Source organism: Colius striatus, chromosome Z (assembly GCF_028858725.1).
Source record: "Colius striatus isolate bColStr4 chromosome Z, bColStr4.1.hap1, whole genome shotgun sequence".
Classification (NCBI taxonomy): domain Eukaryota; kingdom Metazoa; phylum Chordata; class Aves; order Coliiformes; family Coliidae; genus Colius; species Colius striatus.
In genome coordinates, this window is record NC_084790.1 from 63,367,031 (window position 1) to 63,385,807 (window position 18,777).

At 44.8% G+C, this 18,777-nt stretch overlaps 1 protein-coding gene across 2 annotated transcripts in view; it reads right to left on the bottom strand.

Moving 5' to 3' along the window:
• Nucleotides 1-7,145: 7,145 nt before the first annotated feature.
• Nucleotides 7,146-18,777, bottom strand: part of SMC5 (structural maintenance of chromosomes 5) — a 56,815-nt gene continuing 45,183 nt past the window's right edge. For both annotated transcript variants that reach the window (XM_062017805.1, XM_062017806.1), the window contains exons 22-24: nt 12,441-12,620; nt 12,258-12,353; nt 7,146-8,139 (exon numbers count right to left, since the gene is read on the bottom strand). In XM_062017805.1, coding sequence (XP_061873789.1) covers nt 7,969-8,139; nt 12,258-12,353; nt 12,441-12,620 — 447 coding nt within the window. In that variant the 3' untranslated portion in view covers nt 7,146-7,968. The remainder of the gene's footprint in view (nt 8,140-12,257; nt 12,354-12,440; nt 12,621-18,777) is intronic.

Here is an 18,777-nt window from a genome sequence, read left to right on the forward strand (position 1 = left end):
TGAAAAAAAAGCAGATTCTCCCAATATAACTTACTCCGGTAACTTCCCATGAGCATACTGATTTCTGGCATATTAGTGCTAGAGGAGCTGCAGTGGAGGCTGTACCACTTTATATTGACATCAAACCAGTAAATTTTATACAGCAAAGTTTATTTAAAATACTACAAAACTTCTGCGCCACACAAAATGCTTTACAAACAGCACAGTTGGGCTCAAAAGATGACACCAAGTGGATACAGGTTTCTCAGTCACTGGGCCCCACAGAACACTATAGCACCAGTGGCTTTTCACAGTATCACAGAATGGTAGGGGTTGGAAGGGACCTTTAGATATCATCTAGTCCAACCGCTCTGCTCAAGCAGGTCCACCTACATCAGGTCACACAGGAACAAATCCAGGCAGGTTGAAAACGTCCAGAGGAGACTCCATACCCTCCTTGGGCAGCCTGTGCCAGGGCTCCCTCACCCACACAGGAAAGAAGTTTCTCTTTGTGTTCAAGTAGAGTTTCCTGTGTTCCAACTTGTGCCCGTTACCCCTTGTCCTTTCTCTGGGCACTACAGATAAAAGACTCACCCCATGCTCTCAAAACTCTCCCCTTAAGTATTTCTAAACACTGATAAGGTCCACCTTCAGTCTTCTCCAGGCTGGAGTCCCTCTCATGTCCTCATAAGGAAGATGCCCCAGTTGCCTGATCATCTTGGTGACCCTGCACTGGACGCTCTCCAGAAGTTCTGTCCCTCTTGAGCCGAAGAGCCCAGAACTGGACACAGGACTCTGGGTAAGGTCTCACCAGGGCAGAGTAGAGAGAGGGAGGTGCCTCCCTCGACCTGCTGGCCACACTCTTCTTGATGCATCCCAGGATGCCATTGTCCTTCTTGGCCATGAGGGCACATTGCTGGCTCATGCTTAGTTTATTGTCAACCAGCACTCCCAGGTCTCTGTCTTCAGAGCTGCTCTCCAGCAGGTCAACCCCCAGCCTGTACTGATGCATGGGGTTGTTCCTCCCCACATGCAGGACTCTGCACTTGTCCTTGTTGAACCTCATGGGGTTCCTCTCTGCCCAACTCTCAAGCTGGTCGAGGTCCCGCTGAATGGCAGCACAGCCTTCTGGGGAATCAGCCAGTCCTCCCAGTTTGGTGTCATCAGCCAACTTGCTGAGGGTACACTCTGTCCCCTCATCCAGGTGGTTGATGAAGATGTTGAACAAGGTTGGCCCAGAACCAATCCCTGTGGAACTCCACTGGCCACAGGCCTCCAACTTGCCTCTGTGCCACTGATCACGACTCTCTGGGCTCTGTCATTCAGCCAGTTCTCGATCCACCTCACTTCTCATGTTATAGCAGACAGTGTCAAAAGCCTTGCTGAAGTCAAGGTAGGTGACATCCACTGCTCTCCCTTCATCTAGCCAGCCAGTTGTGCACTCATAGAAGGCTCTCAGGTTGGTCAAACAGGATTTCCCCTTGGTGAATCCATGTTGACTCCCCCTGATAACCATCTTTTCCTTCATATGTTTAGTGTTGACATTCAGGATGAGTTGTTCCACCACCTCTCCAGGGATGGAGGTGAGGCTGACCGGCCTGTAGTTTCCTGGGTCCTCTTTCTCACCTTTTTTGAAGACTGAAGTGACATTTGCTTTTCTCCAGTGCTCAGAGACCTCGCCTGTGCACCACAATCATTCAGAAATGTTGGGAGTGGCTTAGCAATAACATCAGTCAGTTCTCTTAGCTCTCATGGGTGCATCCAATCAGGGCCTGTGGATTTGTAAGTGTCCACCTTTTTCAACAAGACAGACCTTTACGTCTCACTGCACAGCACAGAGAGGGGCTGATACTGTTGGTCACATCTGAGAGTCAGTCCCTTTGCACTCCTTGTGCCCACCATCTGCTTTGGATTTACTCTATGCTTTTAATTCTTCATCAAAACCAACCACAAAATCAAACTGACAAATATCCCAATAAGTAACAAACCAAACCAAACCACTAGCCAATCAACCAAAACTTTGTTGTCTGTGAAAAATTGTCCATGTCTATTACATGTCCCAAACTGATGCAAACCACTGTTAGTGGACTGCAGTCAAGATGAAGCCACATCATGTTCACAATTTACATCTTTCATTACAGGGTTAGGAAGGTGGAATCAGAGACTCTTCCCCTTTAAATTACATGATCCCAGTTATCTTAAAGCATATGTTCACTTTGATCCACTTTGACTGAGGCTGTCTGCAAGCAGACACCTTTCTCTTCTATGCATACACACTGGGCATGACTGCCAGGATTTGATGTAGCTCCAGGTGCAACAGCTGATGCAAATCATCTGAAATACTAAACTCTAGATAATAATAAGCGTAACATCATGTTTTGAGGCTAACATACACTGTCACTGTGGGTCAGCCCCTGGCGTCAGCTCAGCCCTACACAGCTGCTTGCTCACTCTGCCCCACTGGGATGGGTCAGAGAAGCAGGAGGGCAAAAGTGAGGAAACTACTGAGTGGAGATACAGACAGTTTAATAGGGAGAACACAAGCAAGACAGAATAAGGCAATCATCAGCACAGGGCCACCAAGATGATCAGGGCATTGGAACATCTTTCTCATGAGGAAAGGCTGCGGGAACTGGGGCTGTTTAGTCTGGAGGAGATCATAGAATCATAGAATCATAGAATGGTAGGGGTTGGAAGGGACCTTCAGAGATCATCTAGTTCAACCCCCCTGCAGAAGCAAGGTCACTTAGATCAGGTCACATAGGAACATGTCCAGGTGGGTCTTGAAGACCTCCAAGGAAGGAGACTCCACAACCCCACTGGGCAGCCTGTTCCATGTTCCTATGCAACCTGATCTAGTTGAACCTGCTTCTGCAGGGGGGGTGGACTAGATGATCTCTAAAGGTCCTTTCCAGTCCTACCATTCTATGATTCTATGATTCACTGCTTCCCATTGGCAGGCAGGTGGGTAGCCATTTCTCCAGAAAAGAGGGGCTCCAGCACACATAGTAGTTACTTGGGAAGACATAATTCCATGAGTGTCCACCTTCCACCTTCTTCCCCCATCTCTTACCACTGAGCACAATGTCATTTGGCATGGGATATGGCTTTGGTAATTTGGGGTCAGCTGCCTTGGCTGTGTCCCCTCATAGCTTCTTGTAAACTTCTTGTGCTGGTGGGGCAGTATGAGAAACAGTAAAACATCCCTGTGTTACCACCAGTGTTCTGGACACAAACACAAAACAGAGCTCCATACAAGCTACTATGGAGTAAATGAACCCTTATGCCAGCCAAACTCAGTACACCTGTTAAAAAACCCCCACTGGCTTAGTGGGGGCAATAGATCAACAGAACAAATACTGGACAACCAGGAAATTATTTTGAGAGCAACTGGGGAGCAGAAGAATGGTGGAGAAAAGCTGGTGGAATCAGGTGGAAAGCACAGAGATGGGAGTTGCAGTCATGGGACTGTGCTATTTGGAAAGAGCTGAGCGACAGGAGAGGATGTTGGCAGGTGGGCTGCTGTGGTGATGATTATCACCTCTTCTGCCTTGTCCACCATTATTGCTACTTGCTGTTCTTTTTTTGTGTTTTCCCTGCTGGCTTTCAACACTGCCACGGTGGTGCCTGAAAGGCTTTAAATGGCTAAATGCATCTGGTTCCTGCACGCACCTCCCCGCTCCCTCCATTAACTACTTGGCCTTGTCAATGGCTACAGTTATCACCGAAATAAAAGGAAGTACAGCCACTGCTGAAATCACCCTCCACATTCAAACCCCATCCCTTTATCCAGGCTGTCCTGGTACGCAAAGGACAGCTGCACCAATGGGCCTTGCAGGAGAAGCGTGGCTCTTGGCAAGCCTAGCCTGGGACTGCAACAGTAGAGAAACATTCCTGCCATTTTCAGATGTTCATGCAGGGATGGGGGGAGGATTTTTCTTGGAGCAGAGGTGGATTTAATTCCCTTTCTTGTCTCTTTTCTCTCCGAATTATGATATGCTGTATCCTGGTTTTATTCTTAATTAACAAGGTACTAGGGAAAAAAAATGCTTCTGTAACAAAAAGTTCCAGGAAAATTTATTTTGGACATTGTGTTTCAGTGAGTCAGAACTGAAGAGAGTAATTCTGGCTCAGAGTTATTTACAGTGAAGCTGCAGTGCCAAGGTTCCCCCCGCTTCCTGTGCTGTAGCTCTCCTGCTAGGCATCTCCCATCAGATACTGTGCCAATCAAATCAGAAGAAACTACAGTGCACCTTTCAAGGAGCAGGCCAAATAAAGATAGGAGAGAGGACAGGGAAATTTTGCCTGCAACATCAAAAAAACCCATCTAAACACCACCCATAAAATTACAATACATTTTGATGCTGTTACTGGCTGTTGCTGTGCCCGTATTGCCTCAGTGTGGTGCTCCTTTCCCAGCTTGAGGGGTGTTGCAGGTTGTGGGGTGCAGGGAGCAGGAGTGATGCACTGCGTGGGAACACCCCTTAGCCCACCTCTCAGAAGAGCCTGAGGGGCCCCTGCTCGACTTCGCAAGCACTGGGCATCCTGAATCACAGGTCTCTCACCTCTCCCTCCCTCTCTCCCTCCCCGCCAGGGAAACTCCAGTCGCCAAAGCTGAGTCAGGGACAGCACAGACAGCATCAGACATGGTGTTAATGTTATGCAAGTGTTTGTAAAACAGAACAACACACTTCATGTCTCGCGTGGCTGTTTGCTCTAATGCTCCACTTTCAACAAGGCGCTACGGAACAGCATGGGGATTGGGCAAAGAAAGCGGGAATTAAGGCCCGTTGGAATGAGATCTTCATAAAGTTAGGAGGCCTTGCTAAGGGAACAAGCAGGTACCTGCAGGCTCATGGAAGATACCTGAGTCAGTTTCCACAGTCCATAGGACATATTGTTTGAAGATGGTCCAGAAGCTTCTTGAAAGATGTATCAGCAAGAGACTTTTGTAACACAAGGGGGCACCTTGGCATGAACCATATACAGGAGCCTCCAGTTGTGTTGAACTCCAAGCAAAACATGGCACCGGGCCCAGCGCAGGCACCTGTCCCAGCCTCTGAAGGGAAGTACCCTACTCCTCCTTCATCACCCTGCAGCCCAGACCCATGCTGCATGACCAGTGTCCCTCATCAACCCCAGCACTCAGAGGACAGATGTTCCCCCTTGCCAACAGCTTTCATGGGCTCCATTTATTCTTCCTCCAGTAAATGCCTCAGCTTCAGGAAAGCATGCTACAAGCTCTGTACTTGTGCAAGGGCACCTCCTTCTTCTCACTTACTGCTTTGTCCAGCTAAGCAATCTCTTCTAGTTAACATCAACACATGTGTGCTATAATGCAGCAAAGGTGATCTGCAAGCACTATTTGTATTTGGTTTCTCAAGATCTTTTTTCTTCTCACGGTAAGTCACAACTTCCATGCTGCTTCTTGCTCTTTGTCTCAGTACATGAGCAGACACAGATGTTTGTCAGAACTGCAGATGGTGGTGGAAGACAATCTTTGCCATTGTTTTCAGCTGGTCTACACAACAGGGAAAAGTACTTATTTTTGGAGAAAGCTCAATTTGTATTTCAGCTGTCAGGACTATTTGGGGTCTTTCCACTTCTACATTTTTGAGAGAGCATCTAGTCAGCAGGAAAAGTTGGATTCTACATGTATATTTAACCCAAACTCCCACTCCTTCCCCTCCTTGCCCCCTCCCGCCTCCTCCTCAAAGTGACACTGAAACTAATTCTGCGGGTTTTTATAGCAAGAGTCCCGGAGGAGCCGAACAGCAGCAGCAGCACAGCACGAAGGACTGACTGCAAGCCAGCTGCTGCCGGGGGAGGGCAGTGAGCGTGGGCAGGGGGCACGGAACCACGCGGAGGCTGCCCGGGGCAGGGCGGCGCGGGACGCACACAGCGGCCTCTGCAGCTGGGAGGTCTGTACGCACCCACCCGCACGTTGGTCCCGCGGATCTTTTCAGCCCCTCAGCTATCAGAGCTCCCGGGTGGCGAAGCTCTGCTGGTCGCACCACGACAGTAGAACACGTTCGCAGCTCGGTGTGCTGCCTGGGGTAAGTTAACGTGCCAGACCAGGCCTTAGTCAGACTGCAGCCCAACAGGTCAAAATCTGGGCCGGCAGTCAGTAGCCAATGGTCCTCTGAGGAAACAGCAAATCCCCGCGAGCCTGTCATCCCCTTCAGTTGTGCAGTGGGAAGTATGTCTGACTTAATTTCATACCCCAGCCCAAAACACGAGAAAGTTAGTGAACTCTAGGAAGAAATCCCACCAAGTTCTAAGATGACACCACAAAGGACAGACTGCTGTCTAGCCACAGAGGAACCGAGTCCCAACACATGTTCATGTAAGCAATTTATCTTATTTAGACTCCAAAACCAAAACACACTTTTCGTAGTGATCCTCAGAGACTAAACAGAATGTATGTTTTTCCATTCAATTAAGAAAGAAACCAGAAATGAAGGGCACAAGTGAGGGGCCGTGAGCAGCGGAGCGTTGGCGGAGATGAAGGAACACATCTGCACCCCAGAGCTTGCAGTGCAGCCAATGCTCCAGCGCGTAGCCACAACGCGGGAGTCGAGGATGCCCTGTTGGCCCACTCAGTCCCTGGACCACAGCCCAGGTTTCCAACACTCTTTTAGTTCTTCTGTCAAATGTTTGTGTGTGGACACTAATCCTCATGGAACTTATTCCAGGAACTCATTTCACAGTCAGACAGAGCTCCATTGATCGACACAGGGGCCCGTGATGTGAGAGTGTGTAGTGCTCTATGCCCTTAAAGGCTCATCTGTTCAAACCCAGAGTTACAGCACTCAACTTCCAGTACCCGCAGCTTACATGCTACAGTGGGTTATTTTATTTCTTACATCCCAGTGTAAAAAGCCTGACACTTCCACTCCACTGCCAAAGTTCACTGACAGGACACTGTTAGAAAAGCCTCCTGCTCTAAAATCAAGTGGACATCAAATTTTGTCTAACATCCTAACTGGAGACCACCCCCCTCCCCTGATAACAAGGCTGCTGCATATTTTCTGACTGTGTCCTGGGACTCAACCTTTTTTATGTACATACTACATACCAGGTATACTTTCCATTTCTTTACAAATAACACACTTCACAATTCAGTATTAAGTTTATCTTTTTTTTAATTAGTAAACTAAACAACGGTAACTTTATTTTAGGTGTTAAGCATTCTGTTGATAATAGAATTATGTTGATCTACTTAACAGCTACAGCCAAGACTCCACGAGTGAATGTTATGGCTATGTGTTGAAAAGCCATTGCATATACCAGTGTTCTGATGCAGCTGAACCCTTAAAATCAGCAGGTCTATTTTATCCTATCTTCTACTAAAACCACATCAATTCTTACTTAAAAAGCAAAATATATTGCTTAGCTTTACTTCTGCAAGCTAGCTAGCTCATTGTTTCAAAAACATATCTCTCTTTGCCAGTCTCCTTGCTGAAGAAGACTTGTTAGAAAACTAAAAGACCTTTATCCTTCCAAGAATACAAAATAGAACCAATAAATAAAAATAATAAAGTACATTCCTTTAACAACAGTAAATTCTTCGTATTAACTTCAGGCATGTTTTCACAAACCCAAAACCAATGCACATTCTCATCCTACACATCATCTTATTCATTCATTCATAACGTTTCCACTTCAACAGGAAGGCTTCAGAGAACATCCTTAACTGTACCAACAACAAATTCAAACTTTCGGATGCAACCTCTACCCTCAACCAGAACAAAATAAGTGAGACAGAAGTAGATGCTTTGAAGAAAGAGGCCATTATGAAAGATTTGGAAAAAAAAAACCCCAATCATGCACTTCTAATCTGTCACACTTTCACGTTACACGAGTTTTAAGATTCAAAGTTCTTAAATCATCAGTTCTTTACATGTTCTAATATTTCACAAATTCTGAGGTCTTGAATGCCGGGTGTTAACAAAAAGTTCTACAAACACACACACACCTCTCCATATATTACTTTAGCGACCTTTTTTTTGGTAAGGTATCACTGTTCATCATCCTTCCAAGTCGCCGCCGCCGCCTAATGAAAGCCCTTAGGTTCCAGGTGCTTCTCTCCAACACAAAAGGTCCATTGTAGACAAACAACACTGTCATCTTGTCATTGTAAGTAAGATTCTGCAGGAGCTGGTGAAAATCAGAAAAGCCAAAAGTCAAACAGCTAGAAGAGATGTTCTCCATTATCTAAAAGAGGTGAAGGAGATCTATGTAAATACTTGGATGTCAAAAGGACAATATGGCAAGATTACAGCCTGACAGATGACATGCATTTGTTCCTAGAAATCTCCCAAGGAGATTCCACTCATTCTTCAGGCAATTTCCATACTTTGCTGTTCTTACTACAAGAAAATCTTCCTATCTAATCTATACCTTCCTCCAGCAAAGGAAGTAATTATTTTTTTGCTGAATCCACAATGGGCAGAGAATATTGGGTATTTTTCTTCCTCTCTACCCCTGCCCTCTCCCCACCCTTTGCCCTGGGCAGGCATTATTACAGTTGTAATAATTGTAATGATTACAATTAATTGAATTAATTGTAATGATACAGGTATTAGTACAATATGATAGTACTTGGGCCCAATTATTATGTCTTGTGTCAGCCCCATGCTCCTCTGAGCTGGGCAATTTCCATTAGAGGAAACTCAAAACTTTCAAAACCTCTCACTAGTTGCACTGTTGTCCTCCGGAGTAACTCCAGCCAGTGTACTGCTTTTCCAAAGTGTAACTACCAAAGCTGGCCACTTACCATAGCCCATATCTTGTCAGGCACAAGCCCTGCAGACTGAGAGATATCATGCTAGCTGTAAGGCTACCTGCAACGCTCAGGACAACTTCTAGCCCAACTGTTATCCACGCTAACGTCTCTCTTACCAGTCATTTAGGCATATATGCCTTAGATCAGAGGCTGACGTTTATTTTTCCCACTTAAAAAAACAAACCCTACATCTGTCTGTGCTGAAATGCATCCTAATCTAAGATTGTTCTGCATTCTAATCTTGCTCTACAGCAAAGAACCATTCACTCACAACATAGTGACTATGTGCATGTTTAATAAGTGTAATTTGTTTTGTCATAGATTGGTATTAAAAAATACTGATTTTCGAATCCGAGACTCACTCCTAAGGAATCCATTCGGTCCAGCAACTCATTCTGACAGTGAATCACAACTATTCAAAACACAACTTTTCAACTCTACTGCCTATTGATCTGTACCTGTTCCCATCTATAGCTTGCTTAAAAATAGATCTGGGGAAAGTGTCAGCATACTGGGAAAACCCATATGATGACATTTTCTCCAGTGTCCAGTGGATACATACCTGGAACTTAGCTTAGCATGACAATTTGTCATACCTTCTAGCATAAGATGACATGCTTTCTACTAAGTGATGATATCTAGCGTAGGCTCAGAAACTGCAGGTAAGCCACTGGAACAGCAGTGGCTTTCTCCTCAGCCTGCTCTGTAGAGTCTTTCAATTATCCTCTGATGCAGTTTACTCATCAGCTAAAACCTTTACATGAATCACCGTCTCTGTGCTAGGCCATTACAGCTTCACCATGCTAACTATGGTTATCACCTACTTGTGGGGTGTGGCAGAGAGAGAGGGAAAAGAAGTATCTTGAGCCATCCCTTCATAACGCCATCTCTTCCTGCTGAATAGTGATGCAACACATTCCTTGATCTTACTCTTATGATATTCCAATGCACTTTAAGTTTCCAAAATGCCTTAGCTCTGCTTTCTCATTTTAACTCCGGTTAGCTCTGCACATTCTAATTTGCCTTCTCCTTTCTATCAATGTGTGCCAATAAAGCAGTTTTTTTTAATCTGTTCAGGTGTAAAATCCCAGGTTACAGGAGGTGATAACCGTCCTAGGAATTTGCCCAAATTCATCCACACACCCTGCCACCCAGGGACCGGCCACTTCAGGAGGTGTTTTAACATCTTTCCATCCCAACTTTGTCCTCTCTGGTACCCAGATGAGTCCAGATTCCACAAAATATGTAATATACCAGCCATGTTAATTAGTAATATTAAAACTCTCATTCATATAAGGGTGACTAAGGACCTGGGAAGTCTGTGTAACAAAATTGTCTACATCAGTCTGAGCTGAGGGGAAGGAGGTACATTGCCTCATGACCTCCACAAGATAGCTCCCACATCACAGTAAATCCATCAGTAACAGAATGAGACTCACAAATATTATTTGGGCCATCATGTTCCCAGGCCCTTTCATCCCTTTCACAGAGTCCAAAAGCCAACTTAGCAAAGCTATCAATATTATAGTGCAGCACAGAGTCAGTGTTAGTAGCAGCATGTTCCCAAACATTAGGAAGTGAAAGATACGCTGTATTACAGCAAGGCTCCATGACCAGCACGGGAGCTTTGCTCTCATTGGTTTACTGTAATTACAATGCAGTTAATGTAAAACTGCTATTATCTTGCCCCACGTTGGGCACCAAAAGGCTGTGGTAGTTTGACCCTGGCTGGATGCCAGGTGCCCACCACACCGCTCTATCCCCCACCTCCCCAGCAAGCCAGGGAAGGGGAGAAAATAAGATGGGAGTCTCATGGGTTGAGATAAAAGCAGTGTAATAAATAAGCAGCAAAGCCGCGCGTGCGGGAAGCGAAGCAAAAGCAGATGAAGCTGTTACTCTCTACTTCCCATCAGCAGTGATGTCCGGCCACCTCCCGAGAAGCAGGGCTGCAGTACGCGTAGCGGTTGCTTTTGGAAGGCCAGAAATGAATCTCGCCTCCCCTTCCTGCTCCTTTCCCCCAGTTTATATTACTGAGCTGATGTCATATGGTATGGAATATCTCCTTGGTCAGCCTGGGTCAGCTGTCCTGGCCATAGTCCCTCCCAAGATCATGCCCACCCACAGCTATTGGTGAAGGTAGGGGAAGGAATGCTGGAGGGACAGCCCTGATGCTGTGCAAGCGGTAGTCATAATATTGATATCAACAATAAGCACAGCACTGCAGGAGCTGCTGTGAAAAATCATTAACATACCAGACCCACTACACTACGCTAGTAATTTCACAATAAGTACAATTTTTAAAACAGACTCTGAACTCTAGACAGTTATCTTCTAAAGTTCCTTATATGTGGGAAACATCATAGTTAGCAGAGCTGTTTCTATCCTTTCAACATCCAAACCAATCTTACTTCTCAAAGTAGAACAGAGTACAGAAAAGCAGACCCAATAAGGAGAGAAATCACAAAAGACAAAAGGGGATAGTAAGCACAGTACAAAGACGAAGTAATGTGTACAGGGAATGACCAAACTGTGTGGAGCTAAGTATACTGCAAGACCAGATGGAACAATAAGCACCACCTTCCTTTTACTTTCAGCCAGGTAAATCCTGCAGGTGGCTTTCCTCAGGTCCTTCAACTGCTATTTATGGCAGAGAACAGCAGAAACCAGCCAGATTTTCTAAAATACAGTGAGGAATGCTGGCTGCAGGAAAACTGGTATCTTAATAAGAAGTATACAGCCCATTATCAACTGCTTGCCTCCTTGGTGTACAAGTAACTTGCACTGATTCAGTTTCTCTTTGATCAAGTTGAACATAACATCAGCCTCTGTTAACGGTGCAGAGCAACAGCTACCCTACTTACTAGCCCTTTCAAGCCACAGCATCTCATCACTGCATCACCTACTGAGCTAATTATCTAATGTAGGGGTTTTGTGTGGGTTTTTTTTTTGTGTGTTTTTTCGCTTTTTTAAAATAAAAAATAGATGAGTACAATTAAACACTGGTCATTCCTCTTCAATCCATCTTCTATTGCACCACAGCATCGACCTTTTCTGGACACCTCAAGATTACTACCTGAACAGTTTCCCTCCATTAATGTGGGACTCCTGTAGCTCTTCCAACCTCAGCAGCACTAGCCTGTTCCAAAATCATTATCTAACTTGTCTAGATGTTTCTCTCTGCTACAATCCCAGTCCTGTGTGAGCCAGAGGCACTGTTTCATAGCCTTGTTACACTATAGGTACTCCTACCCACTGGTGGTTACCTTGTGATATTGCTACAAAGGCCACTTACAGAATGTGTTTAGGATGAGATGAGACTTGGTGTAAGTTTCCTGAATTCCTGCCAGGACCATCCTTAATATGGATAGTTACCCTCTAATATTCAGTTTTTAGGTAAACCAGATACAAGCTAAACAGTGTTTATAAGGATATTATCACACATAACTCAACTCTCCTAAACAAATTTTCAATTTCATTTTCTGCCACTAACCTTTGGTGTAATAAAGAAGTATTGAGATGTGTTTTCTTTACAAGCGGTTTTCACAACCATTTCAAAAACTCTTCTCTCATTCACTGGATCCATTCCCTAAAAGATTTTAAATAAAAGTCTGTTATCTTCACGTTACAACCATCTGTATAGTATGAGGTTAAACAATGTGATATCGATCCTCACCTGATTTATTTCATCTACAACCCTGAAAGGACATCTGTTGAGTTCCTGTAGAGCCATCAGGTACAACATAGTGGAAACACTTTTCTCACCTCCACTCTGATGATACGGAGTCAATTCATGAAGTTGAGTGCTACTGTGGAATTTGACTCTAATACGAATCCCATACTTGTCATACTCCTCCTGTAAAAGCCACCATCTATTAAATTCAGTTCCTCTGAACTGCATCTTAATTGATAACGACTTGCAAATTTAAGAAAATAAGATGTGCCAAACATTCTACAGGAATCTACAGATTATTTGAGTTCAACTTAATATCAAGACATTAATTATGTTTCATACAGTATTTCATTTTTCATGCGAAATAGACTTTCATACAGTCTGGTTCATATACCACATCCTCCCTGTGATAATGATTTGTTAGTTTCTGAATCCCCGGTAAGAAAGACTTTATACATACTAAGAACACAGACAAGAAAAAGAATTCTTGGCTAGAAAAAGAAAAAAGCAATGCTCCAGCAAATTCCATTTATTGGAAGAAATGCTTTAGGGTATATGACACTATCAACTTAGGAACAGTGGGGTGATGGGGTGTGTGTGTTGTATAGGTTAAGATCCCACCTGAATCTCTTCAAGTGCAAGAAGTCTAATTAAATGAGTTTGTAATGGTTTGACATTACAGCCTTTTCTGGTAAGGGTGAAGGGACTGTAAAGATGGCTCCTGTAAGTAGTTTCTCAAAACTCTCCCCAGCTCAGAGCCAGACACACTGCTGGGGCTGAGACAATTAGATGCCTCCACGATCTCTCTTTAAGAAGAAGCCGGAAGAGGAGGCTTCTTCCTGTTTCTTCCTTCTTCTGTCCCTTCTTTTCTGGCTGGTGGTGGTGCAAGGAGTAGGAAGAGAGAGAAACAACCATACAGACTCCAAGGTCAGTGTTGAAAGAGAGGAGGAGGTGTGCTGGAGCAGTGACTCCCTTGCATTCCACTGAGAAGACTGGTGAAGCAGTAATTTGTTTGCATTTCTTTAAAGACCCTGTATCAGGGACAGAGTCTCATTTTGCTAAGAACCCCAAGCCAGGGGCACTGAATCACTTCATTACGAACCTCAGACTCGGGGCAGTAACTATGGCTGGAGGAGGCCGTGTCCTGAGGGAGGGACCCAATCACTTCACTACAGACCCTGAGCCAGAGGCAGTGATTTTCTTCATTAAAACTATGGCTGGAAGAGGCCGTGTCCTGAAGGAGGGACCCTTTATCACTCTGGCTGGAGCAGGCCATGTCCCAAGGAAGCGACTCAATATTCACAGCTGTCACTGTGGGGAAGAACCCACAACAAAGCAGCTCATTAAACTTATACCCAAAAGAGGCCGTGTCATGAGGGAGGAACCCTGTATCTGCACAAACTGCAACCGTGGCGAAGAATCCACACCAGAGAAGTTTATTAGGGACTGTGTCCCAGGGGAGGGACCCCTTGTTGGAGCAGGGGAAGAATGCCAGGAATCGTTCTCCTCTGAGAAGAGAGAAGCGGCAGAGCCCATCTGTGAGAGACTGACCACATCCCCCATTCCCTGCCCCCCTGAGCCATTGAGGAGGGAGGAGGTAGAGATATCGGGAGCAGTGAGCTGGGCCTGGGAAGAAAGGAGGGATGGGGGAGGGGGATCTTAAAGTGCTGGTTGTAATTCTCTCATCATTCTACTCCTTTCTTGCTTTTATTCCGTTCTGTTTCTTGTAGAATAAACTTTCCTACTTTCCTCTCTAAGTTGAATACTGGAGTCTGTTTTACCTGGAACAGTAATTGGCAGTGAGCCCTCCCTGCCCTTGTCTCAATTCACAACAACCTTGCTTATCTTTTTACTCCCATTTCGCTGGGGCCTCTGCCATCCTAATGAGAGTGGCGGTGATGGGGGGCACCGAGCGATAGACTGTCGTGGTGCTGCTGTGCTAGCTGGGCCAAACCATGTCAAAGTTTCAAGAGGTCTATCCCTTATTCGCTGTGGAAGCCTAAATCCTGTACTTGGAGGTCACTGACTCATGTTCTTCAGATCACACAATTGTAATTTGTAATGCTTAGGGTAGAAGGAATAGAAATGATTCCTGATGGTAACTCACAAATACTTTAGAAAGGACAGTTGTGGCAATGAGACAATAAGCAGCCCATCTGTAGTAGTTTTGCCTAGGCTAGGTTTTTTGGTAGTGGGGCTACAGGGGAGGCTTCTTTCAACAAAGGTCTGACAGAAGCTTCCACTGTAGCTGACAGGGCCATTGCCAGTCAACTCTAAGATGCATCCACAGCTGACCAAGGCCTGGCCAATTAGTGACTGTGGTTAAGGCCTCTGTGATTAATGAATTTGAAAAGGGGAAGAAGTTGCTGTGTAGTTGCTAAACTGCAGCAGCAATGGGGTGAGAATGTGAAAACATCTCCACAGATAACAAAGTCAGTGGAGAAGGAGGGGGAGGAGGGTGCTTAGGCCCTGAAAGAAAGACACCCCGGTGACCTCTGGTGAAGACCATGGTGAGGCAGCTGTGCCCCTGCAGTCCATGGAGGCCACCGTGGAGCAAAAACCCACTCACAGCCCATGAAGGACCCTATGCTGGAACGGGTGGATGCCTGAAGGAGGCTGTTACTCTGTGAGAAGCTCACTCTGGAGCAAGTTCCTGGCAAGACCTGGGAGCCTGTTGGGAGAATGGAGCCCACGCCAGAGCAGGTTTATTGTCAGGACTTGTGATCCTGTGAGGGACTCAGGCTGGAGCAGTCAGTACCTGAAGGACTGTTTTCCTGGTGGGTGACCCACGTTGGGGCAGGGTGTGAGGAGCTGCCCCCGTGGGAGGCCCCATGCTGGAGCAGTTTGTGAGGGACTGTAGCCCATGGGAAGGACCCACATTGGAGAAGTTCGTGAGGGACTGTCTCCCGTGGGAGGGACCCCACAGTGTAGCAGTGGGAAATGTCAGGAGGCCTCTCCCTGAGAAGAAGCAGCGGCAAAGTCCATCTGTAGTGAACTGACCACAACATCCCTCCCCTGTGCTGCTGGGGGAAGAAGGAGAGAGAGTCCTGGGAAGAGGGAGGGGTGGGGGGGGTGTTTTAAGATTTGGTTTTATTTCTCATTTCCCTGCTCTGTTTCGACTGTTCACTAATAAAGAAAAACCTTTTCTCCCCAGGTTGAGTCTGCTTTGCCTCTAACACTAATTGCTGAGCCATCTCCCCGTCCTTACCTCTACTCACAAACTCTCATTGTATTTCTCTCCTCCATCCAGAGGAGTGATAGAATGACTTGGTGGGTATCTGGCACCCAGCCAAGACTAAACCACTACACCTTCTCATAAAAGCTAGCAATGGTTTAGGTTGGTTTAGTTGTTTAGGTTGCCACATATCACTGGCATCAGAAGGCATATGAGAATCTGGGTGATGTGGTAGAGCAGAGTCCTGTTGTAAGGTCCTGGCTATTGTGAAGAACAACAAGGTCTGAAAGCCACTATGAAGTAAACAACTCACACCACCTCACAGTCTTAAAACTGCTTTAAGGAACTTCCAAGTTGATTGTAACGTAAACTGTAATATTTACAAATACATAAAGGGCAGGAGGATAGAGCCAGCCTCTTCTCAGAGATGTCCAGTGATAGGACAAGGGGTAACAGGTACAACCTGGAATATAAGAGATTCCAAAGAAACATAAGGAAAAATTTCACTGTGACAGTGTTGGAGCACTGGAAGGGGCTAACCAGATGGGTTGTGGAGTCTCCTACTCTGGAGACACTCAAAACCCACATGGACAAGTTCCTGTGTGACCTTTCCTAGATGGTCCTGTTCTGGCAGGGAGTTGGACTAGATGATCTTTCAAGGCCCCTTCCAGTCCTTAAGATTCTGTGATTCTGTGACAACTCTCAACTTCGTTGCTCCCTTCAGGTCTTGCTTTGGGATGAGTAACTCACACACTGGCCAGCATCTAACATTGCAGAGGATGTAGCAAATCCTCCCAGATCAGCTAATCTGCAAAATCAGCCCTCTTTTGGTGCTCCTTGTGTTTTACTACACTTGTGGACACATGCATAGACTCAGGAGTGAAAAGTGTAAGGTCTTACATTCGTACTTACTTTCATCTACTATGACTCTCAGGTTCTTCTGGTGTACTAGTATTATAAAAACATCTAAGTGGGAACCTTTGAGGCTAATGCTGATGTATACAAGCTTTAAGAGAGAATAAAGGTGACATGACATAAACTCAAGTTTGCCAAGCCAACATTTTCCAATGTTGAAGAGAGTCCATCTTTCTCACCCTCATGGGCTGGTACTTCCAAAGACAAACTGAAGACCTGCCTTGAGAAGGAGTGCTGCATGACCATGACAGATAACACTGGAACAAAGCAATGTGTAACTATTTGCAAGCAGATTTTGGTTACCATTTTGTGCTCTTCCACTACGGGAGAAATTTCTTCTTTGGCATTTAATGCAGTTTCAGAATAATTAGCTTCTTGGATTTGCAGATTGTAGTTTGATAGTTATGCCTAATAATGAGGAGATTAAGAAGGAAAAACATGGGACATGCTTTCAAAACCAACAAATGTTGTTGCAATTACCTTTCTGGAGGTGGTATTTTGATAAGTGGAGCTAGTAAGACATTATTCTAATGAGTGAAGGTAACAGCACTGAAGCTTAAGATGAACTTTCTCATTTTAGCAAGACTCAGTACTCGATTGTCAGCATCAGTCTCAACAGTCTGGCTTGCTTATGACCAGAAACATAGTATAGTGGAGTGGAAAAACATACTTCTAGGTTCACAATTTAGTTCCAGTTTCTTCTCTAACAGAAACTTGCAGAGCTTTTGCTGTACTCTTTGGAAAGGGACAGGGTGGCCAAGGAACACCAAGAACACAATGACTTCATGTAAGGAGAAATGAAAAACAGGACTGCAGGCCTGAGACTGTACTTTTGGATGCACTGGTGCAGACCAAAACTAGGCTGAGAGAAGCATACAAGGCACTGGCTGGCAAAGCCTCCAGGAAGAGAGATCTGCTCTCCAGCACAGCTGTAACACCATCACAGAGTTAGGCCTCTGTTGCCAGACTACTGGAAGCACCAGTTCATATAATTGACAGAAATTCCAGGACCTGTCAAGAATGATGTGCAAAACTGCCTGTGGGGAATTGAGGAAGGTGAGCGTTATTACTGCTCGCATTCTGAATTCTGGTTACCAAGAGCTACCAAGGGAAGTCAGAGCACTCGCTGCAGGTTCTGCTCGGATGTCAAGGAAGAACACAGTGATGTGTTTCATACAGTAGGGCAACAGAGTCCTCTGCAGAGAGTAAGGGTAAGGAATCCAAGCTCTACAACAGATTCTCTGCCTCTCTATTATAGGTGTTGATCACTTGAGGAAAAAAGGTACTGTGTCACTGGCACAGTAACACTGGCTAAAACTATTTGTGACACCTTTATAAGAGAAAAGCAAGACTTTCCAAAGATGATATTCAGAAAAACAGTTTAGTCTCCCTTTGCTTTTAAACAGCTTTACTGTTTTTGTGTGGTCCTTCGCAACTTACTTTTAGATAAGACAGTTTTTGTTTAATGTAGATCTGACTCTGTAGGTAACTATGAAAAGAGCTGAAAAGTCCATAGTTTAATGTCCTACTGTCTCATAATACTAATTTCTATGTAAACATTTTTATGCTGTTCATGTAAAGAGTCTTGTCAGTCACTATTTTGTCTCAAGTAATAATAATAGCATTTCAAATATTTTAGGAAAAGATGTTTGAGTAACTTAAACAGCACAAAATCCCATGTTTGTGTCAACTTTCACTATTGTGGAGTCTATGCATTACATATGAGAGTCTTGAAGTCATCCTTACAGACATCAATTTAAAACAAAATACACAATTTCTCTTCAGCCCACTGCACCGAATTATTTCCCCTCAAGGTACCATTGATGCTTTAAACTCTTCACCTGAGGCAATTGCTGCCTATGTTACTGCGAAATTAACAGGATACTTCCAAAAGAGACAAAATGCCAGCAGACTTGATTATATACTACACATAGAAGTAAATCAATGTACTCTTAAAAGTAGTACATTTAGCCACTAAATGATAACAGAATACCACAAATTAGCTAAAAAATGTAGAGTTAAATCACTAATAGTAAATCTGAGTTAAAACTAAAGTAAATACAATGCTTCTAACTGAGCCCTGGAAGTTGAAAGAAGCCTCAAAAACCAGTGAGTTGAAGTCCTATGCACCTGGACAAAGACTCTTTTTAGTCCAATCATTCAATGGTAAGGCAATTCTCACATGAAATAAGCATGTTCATCAGTAAAAGGCCGTGATTTGAAAAAAGGTAATACATTTCCTAAAATCCA